A 21,196-nucleotide genomic window follows, 5' to 3' on the forward strand; every position below is an offset into this window, starting at 1 on the left:
ATACCACACAAGTAACTTGATCCCGAGCTGTGCCAGTAAGTCTGATATTTCCAGATAGATTTAGTATGTGCAGCGTTCACACAGCACTTTTGTGGTTACTGTTCAGACAAGGGAGCTGACAGCCGCCTGTGACACGTAGTCAGGCAGATGACAAGGACCCGTCAGTGGATCAGAAGGATTTTTTCCCTGTGTTTTGCTTTACAGGCACGAGACCTTCAAATGATGAATCTCCTTTTTACCTCACACTCCACGCTGTCTTAAAAACCTGACTCAGTCGCAGATGTTTGAGGATACTATGCACAAAATGCCTCTGTCATCCTGAGGACAGCTTTGATCCCTACAAACGTTTCCATATGCCTGTATGACTGGGCATTCAATGAGCTATCTCGGCAGACTCGATGAAGTCATATCAGGGGACTATAGAGTTCAAGCCGTTGGATCCGCTGAGTAGACTATTGTTGCTGGTGCAGGTGTGTTCCTGTTTTGATTTGCAGGAGCGCTTAATCATCTGTGAGTGTTAGTTCTGGTGTTTTTTTTTAAATTAGAGTTGCTTTATTGGTCAACATGGATCCTTCTACAGCTCTATTGTCTTTATATCTAACACAGACCCATTCTTCCCTCTTCCCGCATTGTAGAGTTGCAACTCCCACAGGATTGCGACCTCTGACCTCGAGTCCCAGAGAGACTGGCGAACAGACGCAGCTCCTGTCTGTAAAGATCTCAGATGTGTATTCTGATTAAATGCCTCTCATAGAAGATTTTAACCCTCAAATGTTGCAGGTTTTTATTGTTTCCAAGAGGCGTCAAGAAGGAGCTCAACAAGCTCAAACCTCTCTCTCTTTTCAAGGCATTTCCTTTTGTCCCCTCCTCAGTGGGCACTCCCTGTAGACAGGAAATTCAGCTGGAGCCACTCCAAACCACAGCCTCTTTTTCCCTCTTATTCCCGTTCTTAGGCAGAAATCTTGGAAGGAGGTTTGCACTCTGTCCCAACTTTGGACCTGCACGTAAACAAACAATCCCCCGGTTCCAGAAATCGCTGAAGCTTATCGTTCTCATCTGAGATTTTTTCGATGCCATCCAGTGCCGCGATTATTGTACGGCAAAATGAGCTGCAATCAACGCGCCTCATCAAGTCGTGAGATATATCACAAAAAGAAAAAAAATATCTCACAGAAACAAATCACTCCTCATGCTCCTCAGACCGCATTAAACAAATTCAGAGTTTCCTAGAATTAGAGCCACCCACAGTTCAATGAATGTGCAGAAAAATCCCACATTACCATTTTCCCCACTGGGACAAACAGCACTCTGTCTTGTTGACATGGTTTTTCTGCAGCTCTGCATCAGCATGTTCACAACCAAAAATATTGTATGCAAGAAAAAAACAGAAGTTTTATTTTTCCAGTAAATCTAATGAATGTGCCACACAGACAGCATCTGTCTCGACTCAGACTCGGTCCCTTGAGCTAATTTCATTCAGGAACAAAGATTTAAGACTTGAGGTGGCTGCATCATTTCTCGGATGGCAACTGCAGTTAGTTCCTCTTGGTGAAAACCAATATAGCTCTTTTTTTATTACTTGACCATCTATTGTTTGTCGTCATAAATGTAAGCATGCTCCAGTTTCAGGTGGAGGGACTGTAACAGTAAGATGTGACCTTTTTTTCCTTCACACTCATATCAGGATCAGTTTGTCACCTGTAAGCAACATCTGCAGGCAAAAGGTGAAAGAGGTATCGCAGTTATTGAAGGGAAAAGCTTATGTGAAAATTGCTTTCAAAAATAAGTTATATCAGGTCTCTTTACTGAGCAGTTTACATGCAAACAGCATCGTTTCAACTCAAACTTAAGAGGAGGGTCACAGAGCTTAATTTAAATTTCTGCTCCTGCCACTTGCTATTAGATGTTTTGCAATATTTCACATGTGAGCATTTTTCAAACTTTCCCAACTGCATGTTTGTGGGGAAATGATGGAAACTGATTCAGTTAATCATATCCTGCTTGTATTTTATGCTCTTATCCTGAGCACAAGCCAAAGTTTTACCACTTTTTTCTTTATCACTATCATAACCCTTTACTATCAACCGCTGACTCAAAAGCAGATGTAGGGATATAGTGTAAATACCTTGTTTGCACATTTATACGAGTGTGCGTGTGAGGCAGGGAACGAGAGGTAAGATAGTGGATGGGGTTGAGGGGAGGGGGAGGCTTTGTTGTGGCTGCTTTTAAACTCCCTTTCTCAGAAACCCTGCCTCCAGGATGAGTTCAGGGTCCCTCAGCAGAAGGAGATTCCTGCCAAGAGCATTAAGTTGGATTTATTCTTACAGTAAAGCAACAACACATCTGTCAGCGCAGCACCTGAAGAGAACCTTCACCTAAATCACTGCAATATGTTGTATCCAAACCAAAAACTTAGTACGAGCTGCCGACGGCTCCACGCAGTCTGTCTCTGTGTGTTTCTTTTTTTTTTTTCCTTTTGTATTTGCATAAACATGACTATGTGAGATGCTGTTTTGTGAATAGGCTCTGACAGCTCATTTTCTTTTTACGGTCACACAAAAACGATGACTCACATGATTGACAGCTTTTAACCTGCTAGATATCAGCTTCAAAGCAACACCCTGTTCAGATGAAACTGAAAAGAGAGACAGTTTTTAAAAGGAAATTCTACACAGCCATGACCTGGTTTTGTAGGAAAATGTCAACCATGCCAAGCTGCATTTAGGTTCGCGTGACAGTGTTTGTGTGTGCATGCCTGTCTGTGTGTAACATTCTTTGCCTGCATGAGCCCGCACAGAGAAGGAGCCCAATACGCATGCCAGCTTCAGTCAGACCCGGACATCGTGGGGTGCACCCTGCCTCTCGCCACGGTGGGCCAGGAGGCAGGGGGAGGCCTCCAGCGCTTCTGGGAAACAGTCTGGGCCTAATTGGAGCCTGACTGGTCTCACATGTCTCCACTTACTGGAGGAGACGGAGGATCCCGCTGCCCGGCCAATGAGAGCTGCAACAGGCCCAGGCCTTTCCCCTCCCTGCATCAGCATAACCACAGACGAGCGAGTTCTCCGAGCAGACCTGACATGACAGCATGACTGAGCGGTGTGGTTGAGTGTGTGTCAGTGCAGTGAGGTCAGGTACACGGAGCTGTGCCAGATTTTATGGTGTTTTCAAAGGAAACATCTGACCTCAGTAAAATCCCTCCGTGTACAGTTTGTTCCAAGGATCTCCAGTCTGTACAGTATGTGCACCCTCCTCCTATTGTTCCCCCTTCACTCACTCATTCTTGGCTACATCTGATGAAAGCACTCCTTTCATTGAAGTATATCACGTTCCCCTTCTCACGCACAGGCACCTCAATGCCACAGAGAAGACTTACAAGTACAATGTCTCCTCATGTGCCTGTGCATTCACGCTGCAGTGAGAAATATGTGAAGTAAAGAACAGGGCAGATGGTTAAAAATAAAAAATAAACCCTGCTGCTTCACCACCACAACCACATATTCACCAACTTTTTTTCTCACCCCCCCCCCCCCCGCCTCTCGCAGTGGCAACACGCCTCTCATTTCCCATCAGTCAAGGTCACCTCCTTGGCCCTGACTGTAACTAAAAATGTCACTATCACCCTGTTTTACTGCAGTGGTGCAAAATATTACAGGCAATTTCTTATCTGCTTCTTTTTTCAGGCAAAACTCAACTCATTAAATAACAAAAATGCAAAGATGCATGTATTTTAAAAAACATTTAAAAAGTATTTTGCACATCTGGAACAAACTGTCTCATAATTTGTACCAACGTTCTCCCAAAACACTACAGGCAAGGTCTCAGGGGTAAAATCATACATAATATTAATTTTGCCCTGGTTTAGGGCATGAATAGGTTTTAATGAAAAATAAAAATATTTTCATCTTTCAGATCAAAGGGTGTTTGAAAGCAATATCTTTGTTTTTCTCTCTTTTTACGCCTCAGACAAACTTAACAATTTGAGCAAACAATGAACCCTTTATATCCCAAGACAGAACTGCTGTAGCTTTTACTTTATTACCACAACTACCTGCTAAACATCACGCAGAGGTCTCAGCAGCCTCATAACTACAAAGTGTGTCTGTAGTTGAAGCAGATTTTTTTATACTGAACATAATTAAAGTAAAAGCTCTGCCTGAGAGTACTGAAAGGCAGATTTGTGTCTGTCAGAAAATGTATGAAAACATTTTGGTAGAAAATATAAAGTAGAACATTTGAACACACTTTGCACACACTCATTGATATCACTTCCCTAATATGCCAGGTTTTTCTTTATTAAGATCCATTAACTATTCTCTGGGAATATCACAACTCCATATCTCGCAAGTAACAGAACGTGATAAGAATTCCTTGATCTGCACTAAAATCAAATTGCATCCATCCACCATATTTCGTGTTAATCCATTCAGTAGTTTTTGTTCTTGCTTACAAACAAACAAACAAACCCAAAAAACTAAATGGGTGTGAAAACATGACCATCTTAGTGGAGGGAATAAAAAAACCTGCTAGTCTATATCTGCACTAAGTGCCATAATACCTCTGACCCATTAAGATATGGACTCCACATGAGCTCTGTAGGTGTCCTCGGGTCCTATGAGCTTTGAGGTGGGCCCATTGTGGCTTCTACACATACTGCTTGAGCTCTACAGGGAATCAACACCTCATGTTCCTCAAAATACTCCTGAACAATCTGAAGTGTGGCATGATGCATGGTTCATGATGCATGGACACTGTAGGGATGACCTTACCCACGAAAGACGTGTCCAACACTGTAAGTGACTGGTGTCAACGTCATCGCTATGACACAAGGTTGTGTCCTGATCAGAACATCAGACTGATTCCGCCGGCTTGCCTCTTACCACATAACCCACATGACATGTTCCACGTGATATTAAAGAAAACATGATTCATCAGATTAGATCACCTTCTTCCTTCTGCTCCATGGAGCAGTTCTGGTGCTCAAGTGTTCATTGTTTTGCAGGGTGGGTGCCACTTGATGCCACTGGTTTTCCTTTCCTGGACCAGGTTTATTTGTTAGCAACTAACAACTGTAACACACCACATCACCCGCTGTTTTGAAGATGCTTTCATCAACATCTCACAATCACAATGTGTCCCTTGTCAGGATCACTCAGTCTATTCCATCCTCTTCAAGCACTTGACTGTTCTCTTGCTGTCTCACATTCCCCACTGCAATTATAACGAGATAATCAATGTAATTCACATGACATGTCAGTGGTAAATACCGGTGATCAGTGTAAATTGAAATACTTACAAAACGTATTGTATTTTAATCCACACGACGACTAACACTGTATCCTAGCACTGATGCAGAGATGTTTTACTAAAGGCTCCGTTCCATTTAGAGAAAGTCATTTCTATTGATTGCTTTTCCAGGCATTATTTCATGTGAAAGCCAACATATTCACTTGTAAGCATTGAGTGTTCCCTAATGCCACTGGCATTTGTAAACTGTACTGTAAAATGCTTTGAGTGGTCATCACGACTAGAAAAGTGTTATATTAATACAAACCATTTACAATGATTTCCGCTCTGGAATATGTATTCAGATTTTAGATGCATCAGAACCATTACAATACCACCAGCAAGGACTCTAACGTCATAATAAAGCTGATGCAGTAACTTGCACCAGCACCTGCTTGTAGTATTTCTGAGCTGACACTGGCTACCTAACAGACGTTCCTAAAGAATGTCTGGTTTACCGATTTGCATTTCCTTGGTTTAAAAAAATATTCCATCAGACTGTAGAGAGCTGTTGAGAACATCTAGGGGTTCTTAAAGTTTTCTCTGTTTTTCTTATAACATAAATTTCTTCTCTAAATACAGAAGTTGAATGTCTGAGTGAAACTAATGCTTTATGTGCAAATGGTCCACATTTGACAGAAAACCTCTACAACGACAAACAGGTTTTTGTGTATAAGTTGTCTTTGTGTAGAAATGCACAAAATATTTCTTGAGCTGCAGAACTTTCACCAACTTGAATTTGTGGGAATTTAATTGATTAGATTTTGATATGGCAGCAAACCAACTAAATTTTCCTCAGAAACTGCATTATCTTATCTTATATTGGTGAATGATTTACACACTTACAATTCAGCTGTAAGTAATGGGTACTATAAAACTGCATGTAATACTTCCTGGTTAACTGCAGTACTATTAAGACTGTACCAACTCAGTGCCTCTACGGTCCTGATACCATACTGCCACCTACTGGAGCATCATGAGTTTTTATTGAACTGCAGTGGCATAACAGCCACTTACACCCAGACACTGTTTGTGACAAATCTTTATTTCAGCTTGATTAAATGTCGATGATGGAAACCTCAAATCAAACATTACTGAATAGATCAACAAACTAATAAGAAACAAAATTAAGACAAAATACCCACTATACATTTAAGTATGTACAACTTTGATAAATAAACCAATACTGTCTAGAATTATGATTGCTTAGCATTTTCCTTATTTCTCTAGGTTTAGTGCGCTGAGAGGAGAAGAGAAAGGAAGGGAACCAGGAAACAGAAGAAGCAGGGAGCGAGGAACATGATCAGCGGGGGGGGGCAACTTCTCGATACAAAACTCACACTGCACTTGCAAAATTGTACCTCGATACAGTTTTTGTGATTGGACAAGATGACATGCTGCTGCCTTAGAACGGCCATCAAATCATCTGTCCTCTATCTTTTTGGTTCACCACAGTTCCTGATATAAGCAGTAGTTTTGTATTGTTTCACGTCGCGCTTCCTGAGACGGGGACAACCCATTCCTTTCCAGGCATCTAGCTTCACTGCATGTTGATGCTGCTTTAAAGCTTCTGCAACAATAATGTCATATATATCATCTTATACATAAAACAACCTGAAGCACACAGTATTGTACAATGATCGTGAGATTGGCTAAAATGCCAGGAGAGTCATTTGTAGCTCGGAAAAGGCAACAGAAAAAAAGATTAAATGTTCAAGTGGGAAAAGAAAAGTGAATTACTGTCGCTAACCAGCAGCATTTCTCATCATATTTCATCTAGAGCTCCAGGCACCGTGCAGCAGGAAAGTAACTTTTCTAAAAAATACATTGATACAGTAATAGAAGGTGTTCTTGTGTTTTGAGACAAGGTGAAAGCATGAACAAATGTAGGGCAGCAGAAACAAAAAAGGGGCCGACATATTTCTGCTTTCCAGACAACCTAAGACCTCAAGAAGAGGCCCAGGGTGATGGACACTCGTCCCTTTAAAAAGACACTAATCCGCGGATATGCATCTCCGAGACCTTCAGGAAATGAACAGATCTGACGCTGAGATCCTGCCCAGACAAGCAGACACCCACACCTGCAGCGGTACGCTTCACATTTACAAAAAACTGAAAAACAGTTCAGTCTGGGACACGGGCGAGGTTTTTCATGGCTGTCAGGATCCACGTCAGCGGCGACATGGAGAGTTCCAGAACATCATAACAATCTCCTGAGTGGCAACTTTTTTTTTTTCTTTTTTTTTTTTTTAAACAGACAAGTTTTTCTTTTCTTTTCTTTTTAATATAAAATCACTAACAGTTGGCAAATTAAACCCTCCCCTCATCCCACCCCCCTGCAGTTTCTCTTGCAAGACCATTTTATTTTACAAAAGTAAACAAAACCAATAAATGGAATCGACAGTAAAAGCTGTAAAAATAGACAAGTATCACCCAAACATATTAAAGCACGTCCGAAAAGGTCCTAACTTTTCTTGCATAAAGCGAGAAATATTTTGGTTGGGGCGCCACACGCGATCAGACCTGCTGAGTTAAAACGATGTGTGCTACGGGTGAGAGTATGCATGTTGTGCACATTACGCGTTGTATGCGGGAACTGTTTGATTTCGCTGCAGCAAGATTCCCTTTCTGCTTCTGAGACAGAGAGCGCACACAAAGCTGAGACAGAGAGAAAAGAGAGACATTCAGACGAGAGGTTAGAGGAAGCTTTGGCCTTGACTCTTATTTAGAAAACCCCGGCATGCTTCCTGTTTTTTTTTCTGGCCAGTAGAGTCCCAGAGCCAGAGTATGTGTCCTAGAGATGTCCCCCTGGAAAGGGTCTGAGGCGGTGCTTAACCGTGGCCTCTGCACCGGCCCAGGCAGGGCGTGTGGATACCCGGACCCCCTGCTCTGTCAAGTGCAAAGTTGGGAGCGTTGAGTGGATCTAGTGCCTCTTCATGGACGACACCTTTTTTTTCCTGGCCGCCAACATCTCGTAGAAGGGATCCCTGCTGATTGCGGCTCTGTGGGCACAGGCAGGAAGAGGAAAATGTCAGTGAGAGGCATTAATTGGTTCGAGCGTGCAAAGTGCAGCACCCTGTAGAATACTGTAATTGGGGTTCATCTTTAATCTTTAATTTTTCTAAAGTGTATCTTTCGCTCTGATTTAAGGTCAACATTAAAATAAAATTGTTAAATTAATATTTGCATAGCCAGCATGGTTTAATCATTTCTTTTCTATTTGGAGGAGTGGAGGGAGAGACGTTTAATCTGGCCTCCCACTCAGTTTTGAGCGATTTAGTGCAAATTAAAACACATTAACACCTAAATAAACCTCAATTCATAGAACAAAGATATTCCTGAGAATAAATTACCAGGAAACAATCACATTTTTCGATTTTCTATGGTTACAATGCAAACAGGAACTGCTACTGATGTACTGGGAAAACTTGTAGTGTCAGATAACCAAAATGCAAACAACTATAGGCTAAACTGACTGGACATGTAGACATTAATTTTCATCCCAACAAAGCCCCAAACTTGTGGGAGCTTCTGAGACTAACAATTTCAGTCTTTGAAAACCTACAACAAAACAAGAAAAAAACATTTACTTGATGCTGTTCATCCATGCATCTTTTTCCTCAGCAGTGGGGGCAGAAATACGGTAGAAGGTATGGTTGCCCTCCACGACGCGTCCGTCGGCCTCGGTTTTGCATGCTTTTATCACCTGGTCCTTGTTGTCCGGGATGTAAAGCTCAAAGCAGTTCTGCAGAAGTAAAGGGGAGGATGCAGGTTGTTATGCCACTTCTTGTGAGTCGGTGTTATTCATTTCTAGTCATCTTCAAATGTCAACGCTGTGGTTTGTACAACCCTCAGCTGTGAAATTACCCAGGATGGCCATTTTATAAATAGGCAGTGCTGGGGAGAGTCTGAACTAGTGAAGCCTCTCACACAGAGAGGACGGAAGCAAGCTTGATTGCTCCTCTGTCGTATGCTCACTTGTGCACAGGGAAACTTGCACTTTTACTGGGTTTTGCATCAACTATTGGATAATATGGTCGACATCTTGAGAACACAAAGGAAGGCGGAGATGTGCCTGATGAAGCTTGCTGGTGGATGTGCGTCATCTAGGACCAGTGTTTACTATTATTTATAATTTTTTCAGTCAGGACTGCTCTAGTCAAAATGTATTTGAATTCAATAATTGCAGTGATTTATATTAAGTTATATAGCTCTGTGATGGGACCCTCCTACCCCCAGCGCAGAGCATATGTCAGGTCAGATGAGGTCAGATCCGGTACGAAAAGGAGGTGCTGAGGACGAAGTGGGTTGCTGGAAGAGTAAGAGCAGCTTAAACAGAGCGCACAATATGAAATTGGCCAATTTAATGCATAGAAGCGGGCGTAGAGATCTGCTACTGTCAGATTAGATACTGGATTGACTTTGTGACCTGTCTGAACGAATGCTTTGCTCAATTAATTTATCTTTGTTAGTCCCACTGACAATAAAAACCTTGCGCAAAGGAGATCTATGCATCTAAGACCCCATGGTGTTCGGTTGCTATTTAATTCCTCATATTTAACTGCGTTTGGCAAAAGATGACGCTACAGGAGAATTGTGTGGATATTGATTGGTAACCACAGTAACTAGCATCTCAATACAGAGTGTCATGACAACAGCCTGCTCCTTGTGGTTGATGACTTCTCTTCACAACTCTGTGGATTAAACCAATCAATCGAACAGCTTGTGTCATACGTCATCGGATGCAAAATTTGTAAATGCATCTGATCATAGGATGAGTCATCAAACAGTTCAGACAGCTACAGGATTAAAGTTGGGAAAGTGTATTTTTTATTTAACCTTTATATTGGAAACATTTCGCTTACTGTGTGTAATTACAGAATAAACCAGCAGAGAGCGCTGCACTTACTGGCTTCTTATCCTCCACCTCCTGGATGCTCAGGTTCTCCAGGGGGATGATTCCTCTTGGCTCTTTGTCCTGCACAACATAAAACATGTAAATCCACACGTGCAACAACAGCCCCCCCCCCCCCCCCCCCCCGGGCCTCAGGAACTGAGCTGTACTCACTGTGGTGTACTCAAAGTAGTACAGACAGTTGTCGGTGAGGATGAACCACCTTCTCTTCCAGGTTTTTACTCGTCCCCCTGTGGAGCAGAAAGTGAGCGTCAAAGAGGCTCAACAAGAAGAAAGAGAGAGAGAGAGAGAGAGAGAGAGAGAGAGACAAGCACCGAAGCACCGGGTAGAGCAGCAGACAGGCAGACAGATGTATGGGCAGACAGACAGATGAAAGCTCCTTTTACCCAGAACATCCCGATATTTACCCTGATCCAATGCATTTGAGCATGAGTGCATCACCTTCAGCTCTTTGTTAATAACAGTTACTCATTTTCTCTTCGTCATGTTTTATGTTATTTGGAGCAGCTGTGATGTTGTAAAGCTACACGTCTCCATAAATGTCTCATCGCTTCTGGAACTCTCCTCACGTGGCCCCGTTTCTTTTTCCTCGTTCGCAGACTCAGCGGAATCAGTGTGTCGAGGCAGAATACAGATCTATGAGCTCTCTGAACTTAATGAACTACCGCCCAAATGAAGCTACGAGACGAAATGTGGACAGGGGTTGCTTAGAGTTAAAGGGATAGTTCACCAAAACATGAAAATGCAATCATCATCTACTCACCAAAATGATGGAGGGGTGGGTGAAGTGTATGAGTCCACAAAACAGTTTTGGAGTTTCGGGGGTAATCAGCGTTGCAGCCAAATCAAATACAATTGAAGTAAATGGGGACCCCTTTTTCAAACGTAGAAAAACCAACATAAAAAAACATAAAATGCCTCCATACTGCTCGTATGTTGTCATCCAAGTGAAAATAAAAGTCTAAAGGAACTTTGAATGGAATTTGAATGTCGAGGCTTACAGTCACTTGAATGTCACCAAAGGAGAAGTATGGAGGCATTTTGTGTTTTTATATGTTTGAAGAATCTTTCATAATTTACTTCAATTGAATTGGATTTGGCTGTGACGCTGTTTACCCCTGAAACTCAAAAAGTGTTCCAAAACACTTCACCCACCCCTCTGTCGGCATTGTGGTGAGTAGATAATGTGTGAATTTTCTTTTTTGGGAGAACTAACCCTTTAAGTTTACATCTCTTTCATGCCCAGTGGCAGCTCCCTGGTTAACTCGGCTGCTCACTGATCTGTGACTGACCTCTGACCTCCTTTTGTCACCCGAACTTCCTGTGACGGGAAACCTGATGGCAGGAGCAGATGGCAGCCTCGCTCTGGGAGGATGGGATACCAACAAACCGAGAGCGGCAGGAAGCTAAGCGCCTGCAGCTATGCTCAGGTACTCTAAAGGCATCTCAGACTTGAATTTCCTGTCTCGGCTTTGAAAAGTAACTTCCTGGTGAGCAAGGGGACAATATTTCTTTGTAATCATACCAAAGACCTGAGCCTTGACTAGACCAGACAATCCCACCACCATTGTTAGTACAAAAGCTTGTGAAACCCATCTACCAGGATAGGAGGTTTTACGGCTGAATATTTACACACATATTGAACACACTTGTATTATCATATAACAGCACTGGCACTGTATATGATACCCCATCATCATCAGGTATGATAGGTCGCACACTTCAGTCTATGCTGGTTATTGTCTACAGACACTATCGCCACACTTCAAATCGACAGGCGGAGATGGACAGCTCCTCGCCACCTCATCTGCGCAACACAGAAGCAGACAAACAGAAAACACACAGGCGGTGGCAGAATCTCAGAGCCAGCGGCCTATACGGTTGATTGGGTTGGTCAGAGGGTTTGTAATTTGTAGATTTTATCGTCACGTCAGCTCCTGTCATCGCTCTGAGAGAGAGAGGCGACCGTCGTCTGATGAGGCGGGGCGTCCCAGCAGGCTGCTGCTGAGGCTGTGGGGACGGCGCTCGGCTGGAGTGGGGCTGAGTGAAGGGAGTCACCCATGCAGGACGGAATTGTGGGAGGCCGGGCAGGTGGAGGATAAGAGGGAGCGGGTTTTCTCTTAAGTCATATCCAGTTTTAATTTTTTTGGGAAAATAATTTCCCACCAGGATGATTTTGCATTTATTTCTCTTTTCTTATAAATTGATTTATTTGTTTTATCAATTTTGAACATTTAGACCAATGTCAGGACTCTAAAATCTAATTTATAGCTTTGTTGACAACAAAAATGCACAAACTACTGAGCATATTAATCATCCCTGAATCCCTTCGACACACTCCTCTGCCCACGCTTCTCTCCCACAGTTTGGTCCAGTCTGATCCAGCGCCACACTGTTGCCCTTCAGATTGAGTAACGGCATGAGATAAGGAGAGCAGAGCCACATTTGTGAAAAGGTGCAGTATTCCCTTTCCATGCAACTGGAGAACAAACAACAATAGGCCAATGGGTAAATGGCTTCATGATCAATTTGGAGAGACAGGCAAAAGTGCTTTTGTTGTGCTCGCTGCATGGAAAAAAGGTGTAATGCAGCTTCCAAAAAACAGATTGAAGAGAGTGACCACCACAGCATACAGAGAAAAAGAGGGACGAACTGCTCAGTAGAGTGGTCACAAAGCATCGGCTCCCAGAACCAAGCCCACGGGTATGGCAAACACACCCGGCGACCACTCAGCAACCACCCACAGAGATAAAGGAGTGTGGTGACACCACCAGCTCAATGACAGACTGGACAGACAAACATCTGAAATCCAAATGAGTCAGTGGAGACACAATGAAAAATAAATAAATAAAACCCTGTATGAATGTAAAAAAAAGATGAGAACGAAAGCATGGCAGACCACCGAAAGCACCTGAGAGCTGAGAGACGGGCTAGTGTTTGGGAAGAGCAGGTGTACATACCTCCTGAGGAAAGACAACAGCCAAAATCATGGGAACAAACGAACAAACGAAGAGGAAAAGGAAACAAAAAAAATTAAATTAAATCATAAAGAATTATACCACCACAGTTCTGTTAATTTGGGGTCCGAGGAGGCTTTGATGCACTGCTTCACAGACTTTGTTCAGGAGGGTCAGTAGATTTTTACAAATCTGCTGTAAAACATCAGTCCACAAGGGGGAGACTAACTAGTGTGAGCTACTGTAAAGCACTACATGGAAAAATCACCTCCACTTGGGACAATTTCAGTTTTTTATGTCCAGTAGTTTACCTTCCACCCTGATTGATCAAATCTGTCAATATGGAGTCATTGGAGAAAGAGAAGTCTTCACTCTCCTCTGAGTGGGTTGTAAAGATTCACAGCGATATGAAGATGTAATGTCAGCTCACTCATTCATGTTTTCTTTTTTTACTAGAATTCATTGTGAATCTGTACAACGGTGAGAGATCTCAGAGGAAACAGAGGATGCAAAGTTGAGAGATTTTCTGTGAGTGAAGTGATTGTGACCAGAAAAAGTACCAGGTCAGGTGACTTCCTGTGAAACATTTGTGTGTGTGTGTGTGTGTGTGTGTGTGTGTGTGTGCGCGCGTGTGTATGAATGAATGATTCAGTAGAAATTGTCAGAGGATCAGGAGAAAAATAACCTTGAAAGTTAATCAAAAACTCAAAAACATTAATAGGAGTATGCATTTCAAGTGAAAATTCTTGAGACAAAAATGTCCGACAGAAAAAAAGGGAAAAGTTTACATATTTATATGTATATATATATATATATACAGTATATATACACACTTGAAAGTCAGTATTTGTGCATGTCCATGAATGAAGATCCATCTTCAATAATTTAAAGGCCTCTTCATGTAGTGCTCTGATCTCAAGGCCACATTCATAATACATTAAAGCAGAAACGTGTTCAGATGTCGTGGGTCGAGCGTAACACACACGCTCACAGGTGCTTTCACACACTCACAGGTTATCGACTTCAGTGGCAACATTTGTTATCACTGATGCTGATATGCTGATATTTGTGTTGCTATGAAACACAATGCAAAGTTATCTGTCAGCACAGGGCACAGTGATGAGAACCAACTTTATTGGAAATTAAACATTTCAGTGTACTGAGCATTTGCTGTGATTCTACTGTCACTCACCCAGTTTCAGCAGCCAGCCCTCTCTGTCTGGGTTGAAGAAAGTGTGTGTGAGGTCATTGCCATCATCCTCTGGGATTTTGAAAGGCTCGTTCTTGATGCTATCGTACAGGTTCTACAGAGAGACAGAGTTGACCATAAATACAGAGCTGGTCTGAGGTTTGCGGACAGTGTAGGGCCACAGTGGAGAAATCACACACATTCTGAAAAGAGTGCAGCTCGGAAATTGGCTGAGCCCGTCCCGAAAATGTTTTCCCTGATTACAGGAATATACTTTGCAGCTTTAAAATAAAGTGCTCCGCCAATGTGACGGAACCTGACCTGAACCCAAACATCATTTCAAAATTTTTGTCCTAACCCAGCCTGATTCATCAGGACCCAAGGAGTCGGCTCAGGTCCACACTCACCCTGAGCAGGTCTTCAGGCAAGTCCCCTCCATCGTTGATTCCTCTGTTCATGGAGATGAATCTCTCCACAGTTGGCTTGTCCTTCACGTTGGGGTTGTGGAGGCTGGTGTTGAGCATGATGATGGCAAACGACAGGATGTAACAGGTGTCTGAAACACACACACACACACACACACGCACCCACGCAAGATTTTACCAGATAGCAAAAGGTTGCTGTTTACCATAAAAATGCTTCCAGTGTTTTTAAACGTGCTGTTTAAATATAAATGGAAATTAGCTGAGCAGAAAAGACTGCACTTTGAGGGCTGCAGTAAAACAGAGAGAAACAGATTGGCGGAGCTTCATTAGCGAGGGGAGTGGGTTGGAGTGAAAGGCTGCATGTGGGCAGCTAAGTATGCATATGTATAAGTGCCTGTGTGTGTGTGCATGCTAAGAGACAATGTGGCCGGCACACAGCTGACACAGCAGCACTTTATCTGGCCCGTTAGGCTGTTGAGAAGTCCCATGCATTATTCACATCCATCTGCAATCACGTTATAGGCAGTCAGGCTGTCTGCTAGGGGCATTATTTCCCAAAAGCCAGACACTCTTCCATAACACAATTAGCCTCAGCAGACTTTGTGCCAGTTAAATAAAGAAACTCAAATACGACTTCTATAAACATTCCATTAGATCTCAGGAAAATATGGAAAAAGACGACATGGAATGACAGAGAAGACAAATATTTATCCGTTTCTTAAGAAATTAAAAGTTAGAATTCTATTTAGTCAGGTTAGAAAGTAAATGTATTTATCAGTGTTGCTGACAAAAACATGTTGTGCCTTGTTCTAAAAAGGCAAAATACATCAAAGATTAGAAATTGAGGAGACATTAAAATTTTTGGTGGATGACAAGAGCCATAAATTTTGTCTTTTGTCCCTCGTTTCCTTGCTCACACGATTACAGCTCTACAGGACTGCGCTGAAAGGCACGGCAGCGCTACCTGTGGACTGGAAAACGCCAGAGTTGCACTGGCAGTAGCGCTGAGCGAAGGCCTCCATCATGCGGTCGATCTTCTGAGCCTCTCCCGGCAGTCGAAAACTCCACAGGAACTGTCTGTCAGGGGGACACGGCTCAGTCGTCAGCAAACACATTCACTTCCACTGTGAAAAAGGCTGAATTATTCTATTCGGGCAGAGATCATAACTTAATTTAAATAAGGTGACTTATTAAAAACTATGGAGCAAGCAGTGAGGACGTTGCAAAGCTATAGTGTGGAAACACGCTGTCTTACCTTAGGGCCTGAACCAGGTTGAGGTCTGTGAACTCATGAAGCTCCACAAAGGCATGGAGGACTTGGATATTGAAGTCATCTCTATGGGAGAGAAAACATTTTATCTTTGATGAAAAGTCCTATTCTGCACAGGCAAAATTAAATATAGGCACAAAATATATTAGGTCTAACTAACAATTATTTGTGTTGAGTATTTAGCAGATAAACAGTTTTGTCCATAAAATCAGAGGTTGAATCAAAGGTTTCCTATCACATCATGTAAACAAAATTCTCATAATGAAAATAAGGAGCCAGGAAAAGAAATATGCATTTGTGCTTGGAAAATAACGTAATAAATAAATAATAAATCAAATAATTGTCAAAACAGCAGGTTAAGATCATCGATAACCCAGATCTGTCAGAGGAAGTGAAATATGAATTTAATTTCATGGATGTTAAGATAAAACAGAGCTTATATTGTTGTGGTTGGCTTGAAAATATTCAGGAAACTCTTATCGCTGCATCATTTGAAACAAAGTAGGTCTCATCAGAAATGCGTTGGAGGATTTAGCTCAGGATGTGATCTGGCTCACATGGGCTTCAGATGTCAGTGATATGCTGCGTACTCCAATCAAACCCAATGGAGGAAGACAGGCCACCTTTCATTTATCATCTAATCTCAATCATGACATCATTCTCGACCTTCGCGCCCTTCAGAGTAAATGATCCGCCCTGTGGGATCATGGGACGGCTCTAAGGAGCTCTCGTTGACAGAGTCTTATCCAGTGCTATTACCAGTGGAAAAGTGACCAATCATAACAGAACCGTCCCTCGCTCATCAGGCTCCTCCCTAAAAAATAAATCAGACACCCTCTGAGTGTGTGACAACAACCAAACAGAGAGCGTCCATCAATAGCCTGCGCTCCATTTCTTGGTTATTCCTCCCAGACCACACCCTGACCGTAACACTGCCTGACCTCTAGTCCCAGAGCAGGGCGTACTGGCCATTTCCTGTATTATGTGTTTACTCTACAAGTCATGCTCTCGAGTGAGAACTTCAAATGCATTGCATTCCCAAATTGTGTTGTCACCAAAACTTAGGGATGAGTAAGATGATCAATGACAGATGGAGACCATTGAGCAACAGGCAGGACGGTCTAAATGTGGGACCAATAATCTGTGTTTGGGAAAAGAAGGGTGTGAACTTGACCAAGAGGAAGCGGAGCAATAGGGAAAATATGCGCTCGCCATTCTATGTGTTTATCAACCACGTGGATGGGAATGATAACGGTGGAGGTTAGACAGAGAAAGAAAAAAAAATCCAGACCTCTCTCCGAGGTAGTCGCCAATAGCTGTTTTGTTCAGGCCTTCTCCCTTGTAGAGGAATTGAGCGATGTCATCGCTGGTATTCTTCAGCAAGTCGTTCTCAATCAGGAACTGGATCCCCTGAGGAGGAGACAGGAGCCCCAGGTTACATCCTGCTCATGAGAACATGTGGGGAAAAAATAAAGTCTCTTCAGAATCCCGGCGGTTACTTCCTCCTACCTTTTTGGGGTCCATGTTGAATTTCTTACGGCCCATCGCCACCTGTTTGTTCCTCTGCATATTTTTCCTGAAAAATAAAAGTTTGGTGGTTAGTTTTTCCCTTTGTGAACCTAATGTTCCATATGTCAACAATTATTATTTATAATTGATTGATTAATAATGTCTTGATTCATTGATTAAGCATTTTGTTCAATATAATATTCGAAAACAAAACAGTATGTAGTGACTGTATATTAAATTTTGTTAAATCAAATCATTTGAGAAGCTAAAACCAGTGATTAACTCTTATATTGCATTCAAATTCAACAAACTGATCAGCTGTCATGCCCATCCACCATGTTGACAAAGCCTTGATAAAGCGTTTAACATCATGCATATGGGAAAGTCTCATTTCTCAGGCTTAGAGTTATTCAGGGGTCAAAGTGCGCCCGAGGAGTCCGCCGTCACTATGGCGACATCTCCATCCCCAGCCGGTGAGAGGTCACAATTTCTTCCCACTGACTCACAGCAGCATTCCTTTGGCTTTTGTCGGCCGAAGTCCGACACTCAGCTGAACAGACGCAGACAGAATTTCACCCACCGTCTTGAAGTGAATCATCAGAAACTTTGATCACTGGAAGGTGCTGTAACCTTTAATGGGTTTTAGATCCAAGTGCTTTAGGAATATTCGGTAGCTGATGGGATCCCTATACACTTGAGTAGACCAAACACGCGCGCTCCCTCCCCTGAGACCGTCCATTGTCTGCCTCTGCCCATACACCCACTGCATTATTCAATGAGGCCTCCCATCATGGGGGTGTGCCTGATGAAACATTTAAACTGCCTTAAAAGCATAGCCAATTTGGGGAGGGGTTTTTGGTGCGATGGGATGGCCCGACTTGGCCATCAAACATGAATAATTGACAGCTTCATTTGCTAAGTTAATAGAAGGCAAACAAGAAGCTGATTTAGGCCAAACAGAGATGGAAATGTGTGTGTAGGGGTGAGGAGGATCAGGTCCGGTTCTCTTACCTCTCCTCAGTGGAACCCAGGTTCTCGATCTCACTTGTCACTTCTGCTATCTCATCCTTCAGCCGCTGCAGAAAAAAAAGCAGGAAGATTTATGAGTAATGGTGAGTTGAAGAATTCATTCATCATATGTCCACTGAGGTGTTTCACCTCACCCCTTTCGTTGTGAAGTATGAACTCACGAGGACTGCATATAAGTCATATCAGAGAGTATGTGTTTGTGTGCGTCTGCCTCCCATTCTGAATTAGATTAGGGGAAGAACATTTGGGGATAACCTCAATACAAATGGAGTAAGAAAGCATAAAAGTGGATTATAGTTTGTGTGGCTTTTTGTAATTAATGGCCTTAGAGGCAGATTTAGTCGATCAGGCCTGCTGGTGCCAGACTGGCACAGAAAGACCGATGCAGAGGCTGATAGGGATGGATAGGGTGATGTCAGGTTGATGAAAGTCCGGAATAGTAGAGTGTAGCATAAGAGAGGTGCTGTACACAGTCAGAGCTTTTGTTGCTATTGATCATAAGACACTACAACGCTCCAAGTAAAGGTTACAATTATCAACGCTCTCCATTCATATCCAGCCACAGTGTTAGTTTATTATTTCTCATGCATAATACCAACTGACTTTATGCCAGACCACAAAGGGAACATCTGTGTTTTCTGCGCAATCACAACACATTCCTAAGATGCTTGTCTCCGCAAACAAAGGCCATGCTCATACAGGAAAGTGGGTGGTGGTTGTGGTGGTGGAGGGGAAGTTTCTGGCATGCTGACCCTGGGTGTGGGAGTCAGGGAGGAGGAGAGGGGTCAGTGTGCAGACCATGGAGAAGGAGGGGAGGAGGAGAGAATGGGGGCAGTGGTGGTGGCCAGAAAAGAAAGGGGAAGGGCTCATAAAAGAGAGAGTGTCGGATCACACCTCTAATATTTGTCTGTCAGGGCCAGCGGAAGTTGAGACACCCGCTGGGACATCTGGAGTCCGACTCTCCTGCCAGGCCAGGCATGGAGCTAGTTACTGACTGATAGAACTGACCTGACCTGAGCTAGAGTACTCAACTGTGGCTTCTCTTGGGTGAGGGCAACAGCCCAAAAAAAAAATGTGGACAGGAATCAAACAAACCACTTAAGGGAAATTCAGCTGAGCTGATTTGAATCCTGGCTCTTTCTGAGAATCAGAGATCATATGAGATTATTCTACCGGCTGCATGAGCACAATCCTCATTAGAGCATAAGGCTGTTTTATCTGCATGCAGAATAATTTTCTGATATATTTTAAAAAGCACATTATATTCAAAATGACATTTTAATGAAAACACCCCAAAAAGACAAGTTGCACCCATAAAAAGAGGAGGGTGAGCCCTTGGTAGGAAATACCTCACATTCCACTTGGGGTGAAATGTGTGAAGGACTCCAAGGAAAAGAGGAATAAGAGCAAAGGCAGTGAAATCTGGCTATGAGGTAAATGTTTAATCACAAAGCAAAGGAGGACACTCAGAGATTCAGACCCTCTCACTCATGGAGTTATTAAATCTCCTATTTATGTGTTTTAAGACACAAAAAGTCCCCATATCAATGTCCAGTATTACCTGAATGTCCTCCAGCAGCTCCTGTTTGCGTCGCCGGATATTCTCCAGCTCCTGCTGCTCCTCAGGGGTGAGGTCGTCTGGCACTGTGGAGACACGAGATAAGAAGGGTTAAAACAAAGGATCCCAACATTTATGAAACCTTTATCCTTTTCTATGTATATAAATTTGTCCCATGAGGCATATCTCTGGTATCACAGTGCATGCGAATAACATTGTGAGAGGTGATAAGAGGTGTGGAACCACAATGACAAGTCCTGAAATATGTTTTTCAGGAGAAGGTGATACGTGGTCAGAGCAGAAAAGAGGAGTGAAGGTTCCATGATTTAGTTTTATTTGACTCATTAGATGAGCCTCTAACAATCCGTAAGATACTAAAAGTGTGCTAAGCTCCTACGTCCCAAGTCTGCAGCAGCACAGTGCACTTTAAACAGGATTTAACTTTGACTAAATGAAATCCCTCAGGTCAGCGAGGCAGCGCAGAGCATCAGTGCCAGAGTAGCACAACTGTGGCAGGTCTCACAGCTCTGTCACTCACTGTGCGTGGCTATAATTAGCTTTGTCTGTTTCAAGGACTGAGGGCCGAGCAATGTGTCCCGATTGATGGAACTGAGAAGCACCACTAGTATCAGCACTCTGATCATAACAGCAGCACAAGCACAATCTCAGTTTAATTTACATTAGCACTGCACCGCACGCATTTCCTCGTTTTTTTTTTCTAGTCGCCATTGAAATACCAAGTGATTCTTGCATCAGATTCTTTATTTGTTGCTTGCTTGCATGTGATCTGTTTATTGTCAGTCAATATGGATTTAATCTAGTAACTGGATGGAACAAACTTTGATGTGTGCATGTTCTCACTTGCCGAAGAAATGCATGACATGCAACCTTACACAACGTACAACAACAATAATCTAATTTAATGACTCCAGACTCGCAGAAACAATAGAGCTCAGTAACAATTCAAGACATAAAGTTATAATTAACTACACATGATGAAATTACAGTAAAAATGCAAATATACACAAACTTTGTTGTTTTTAGTGATGAGCTTAACTTCA

General features: G+C 42.7%; 1 protein-coding gene across 5 annotated transcripts in view; it reads right to left on the bottom strand.

Annotated features, from left to right (window-relative positions):
• Window positions 1-6,312: 6,312 nt before the first annotated feature.
• The window catches only part of cyth1a (cytohesin 1a), a 37,460-nt gene continuing 22,576 nt past the window's right edge, over window positions 6,313-21,196 (bottom strand). For 2 of the 5 annotated variants that reach the window (XM_020094617.2, XM_020094618.2), the window contains exons 2-13: window positions 20,139-20,221; window positions 18,560-18,624; window positions 17,549-17,615; window positions 17,331-17,449; window positions 16,025-16,105; window positions 15,734-15,846; window positions 14,752-14,900; window positions 14,347-14,459; window positions 10,352-10,430; window positions 10,193-10,261; window positions 8,874-9,028; window positions 6,313-8,285 (exon numbers count right to left, since the gene is read on the bottom strand). In XM_020094617.2, coding sequence (XP_019950176.1) covers window positions 8,207-8,285; window positions 8,874-9,028; window positions 10,193-10,261; window positions 10,352-10,430; window positions 14,347-14,459; window positions 14,752-14,900; window positions 15,734-15,846; window positions 16,025-16,105; window positions 17,331-17,449; window positions 17,549-17,615; window positions 18,560-18,624; window positions 20,139-20,221 — 1,172 coding nt within the window. In that variant the 3' untranslated portion in view covers window positions 6,313-8,206. Of the gene's footprint in view, window positions 8,286-8,869; window positions 9,029-10,192; window positions 10,262-10,351; window positions 10,431-14,346; window positions 14,460-14,751; window positions 14,901-15,733; window positions 15,847-16,024; window positions 16,106-17,330; window positions 17,450-17,548; window positions 17,616-18,559; window positions 18,625-20,138; window positions 20,222-21,196 lie in introns of those variants that run through there. The other 3 variants (XM_020094615.2, XM_069524967.1, XM_069524968.1) reach the window with 2 other exon arrangements.

The sequence above is a fragment of the Paralichthys olivaceus genome, chromosome 5 (assembly GCF_024713975.1).
Source record: "Paralichthys olivaceus isolate ysfri-2021 chromosome 5, ASM2471397v2, whole genome shotgun sequence".
Classification (NCBI taxonomy): domain Eukaryota; kingdom Metazoa; phylum Chordata; class Actinopteri; order Pleuronectiformes; family Paralichthyidae; genus Paralichthys; species Paralichthys olivaceus.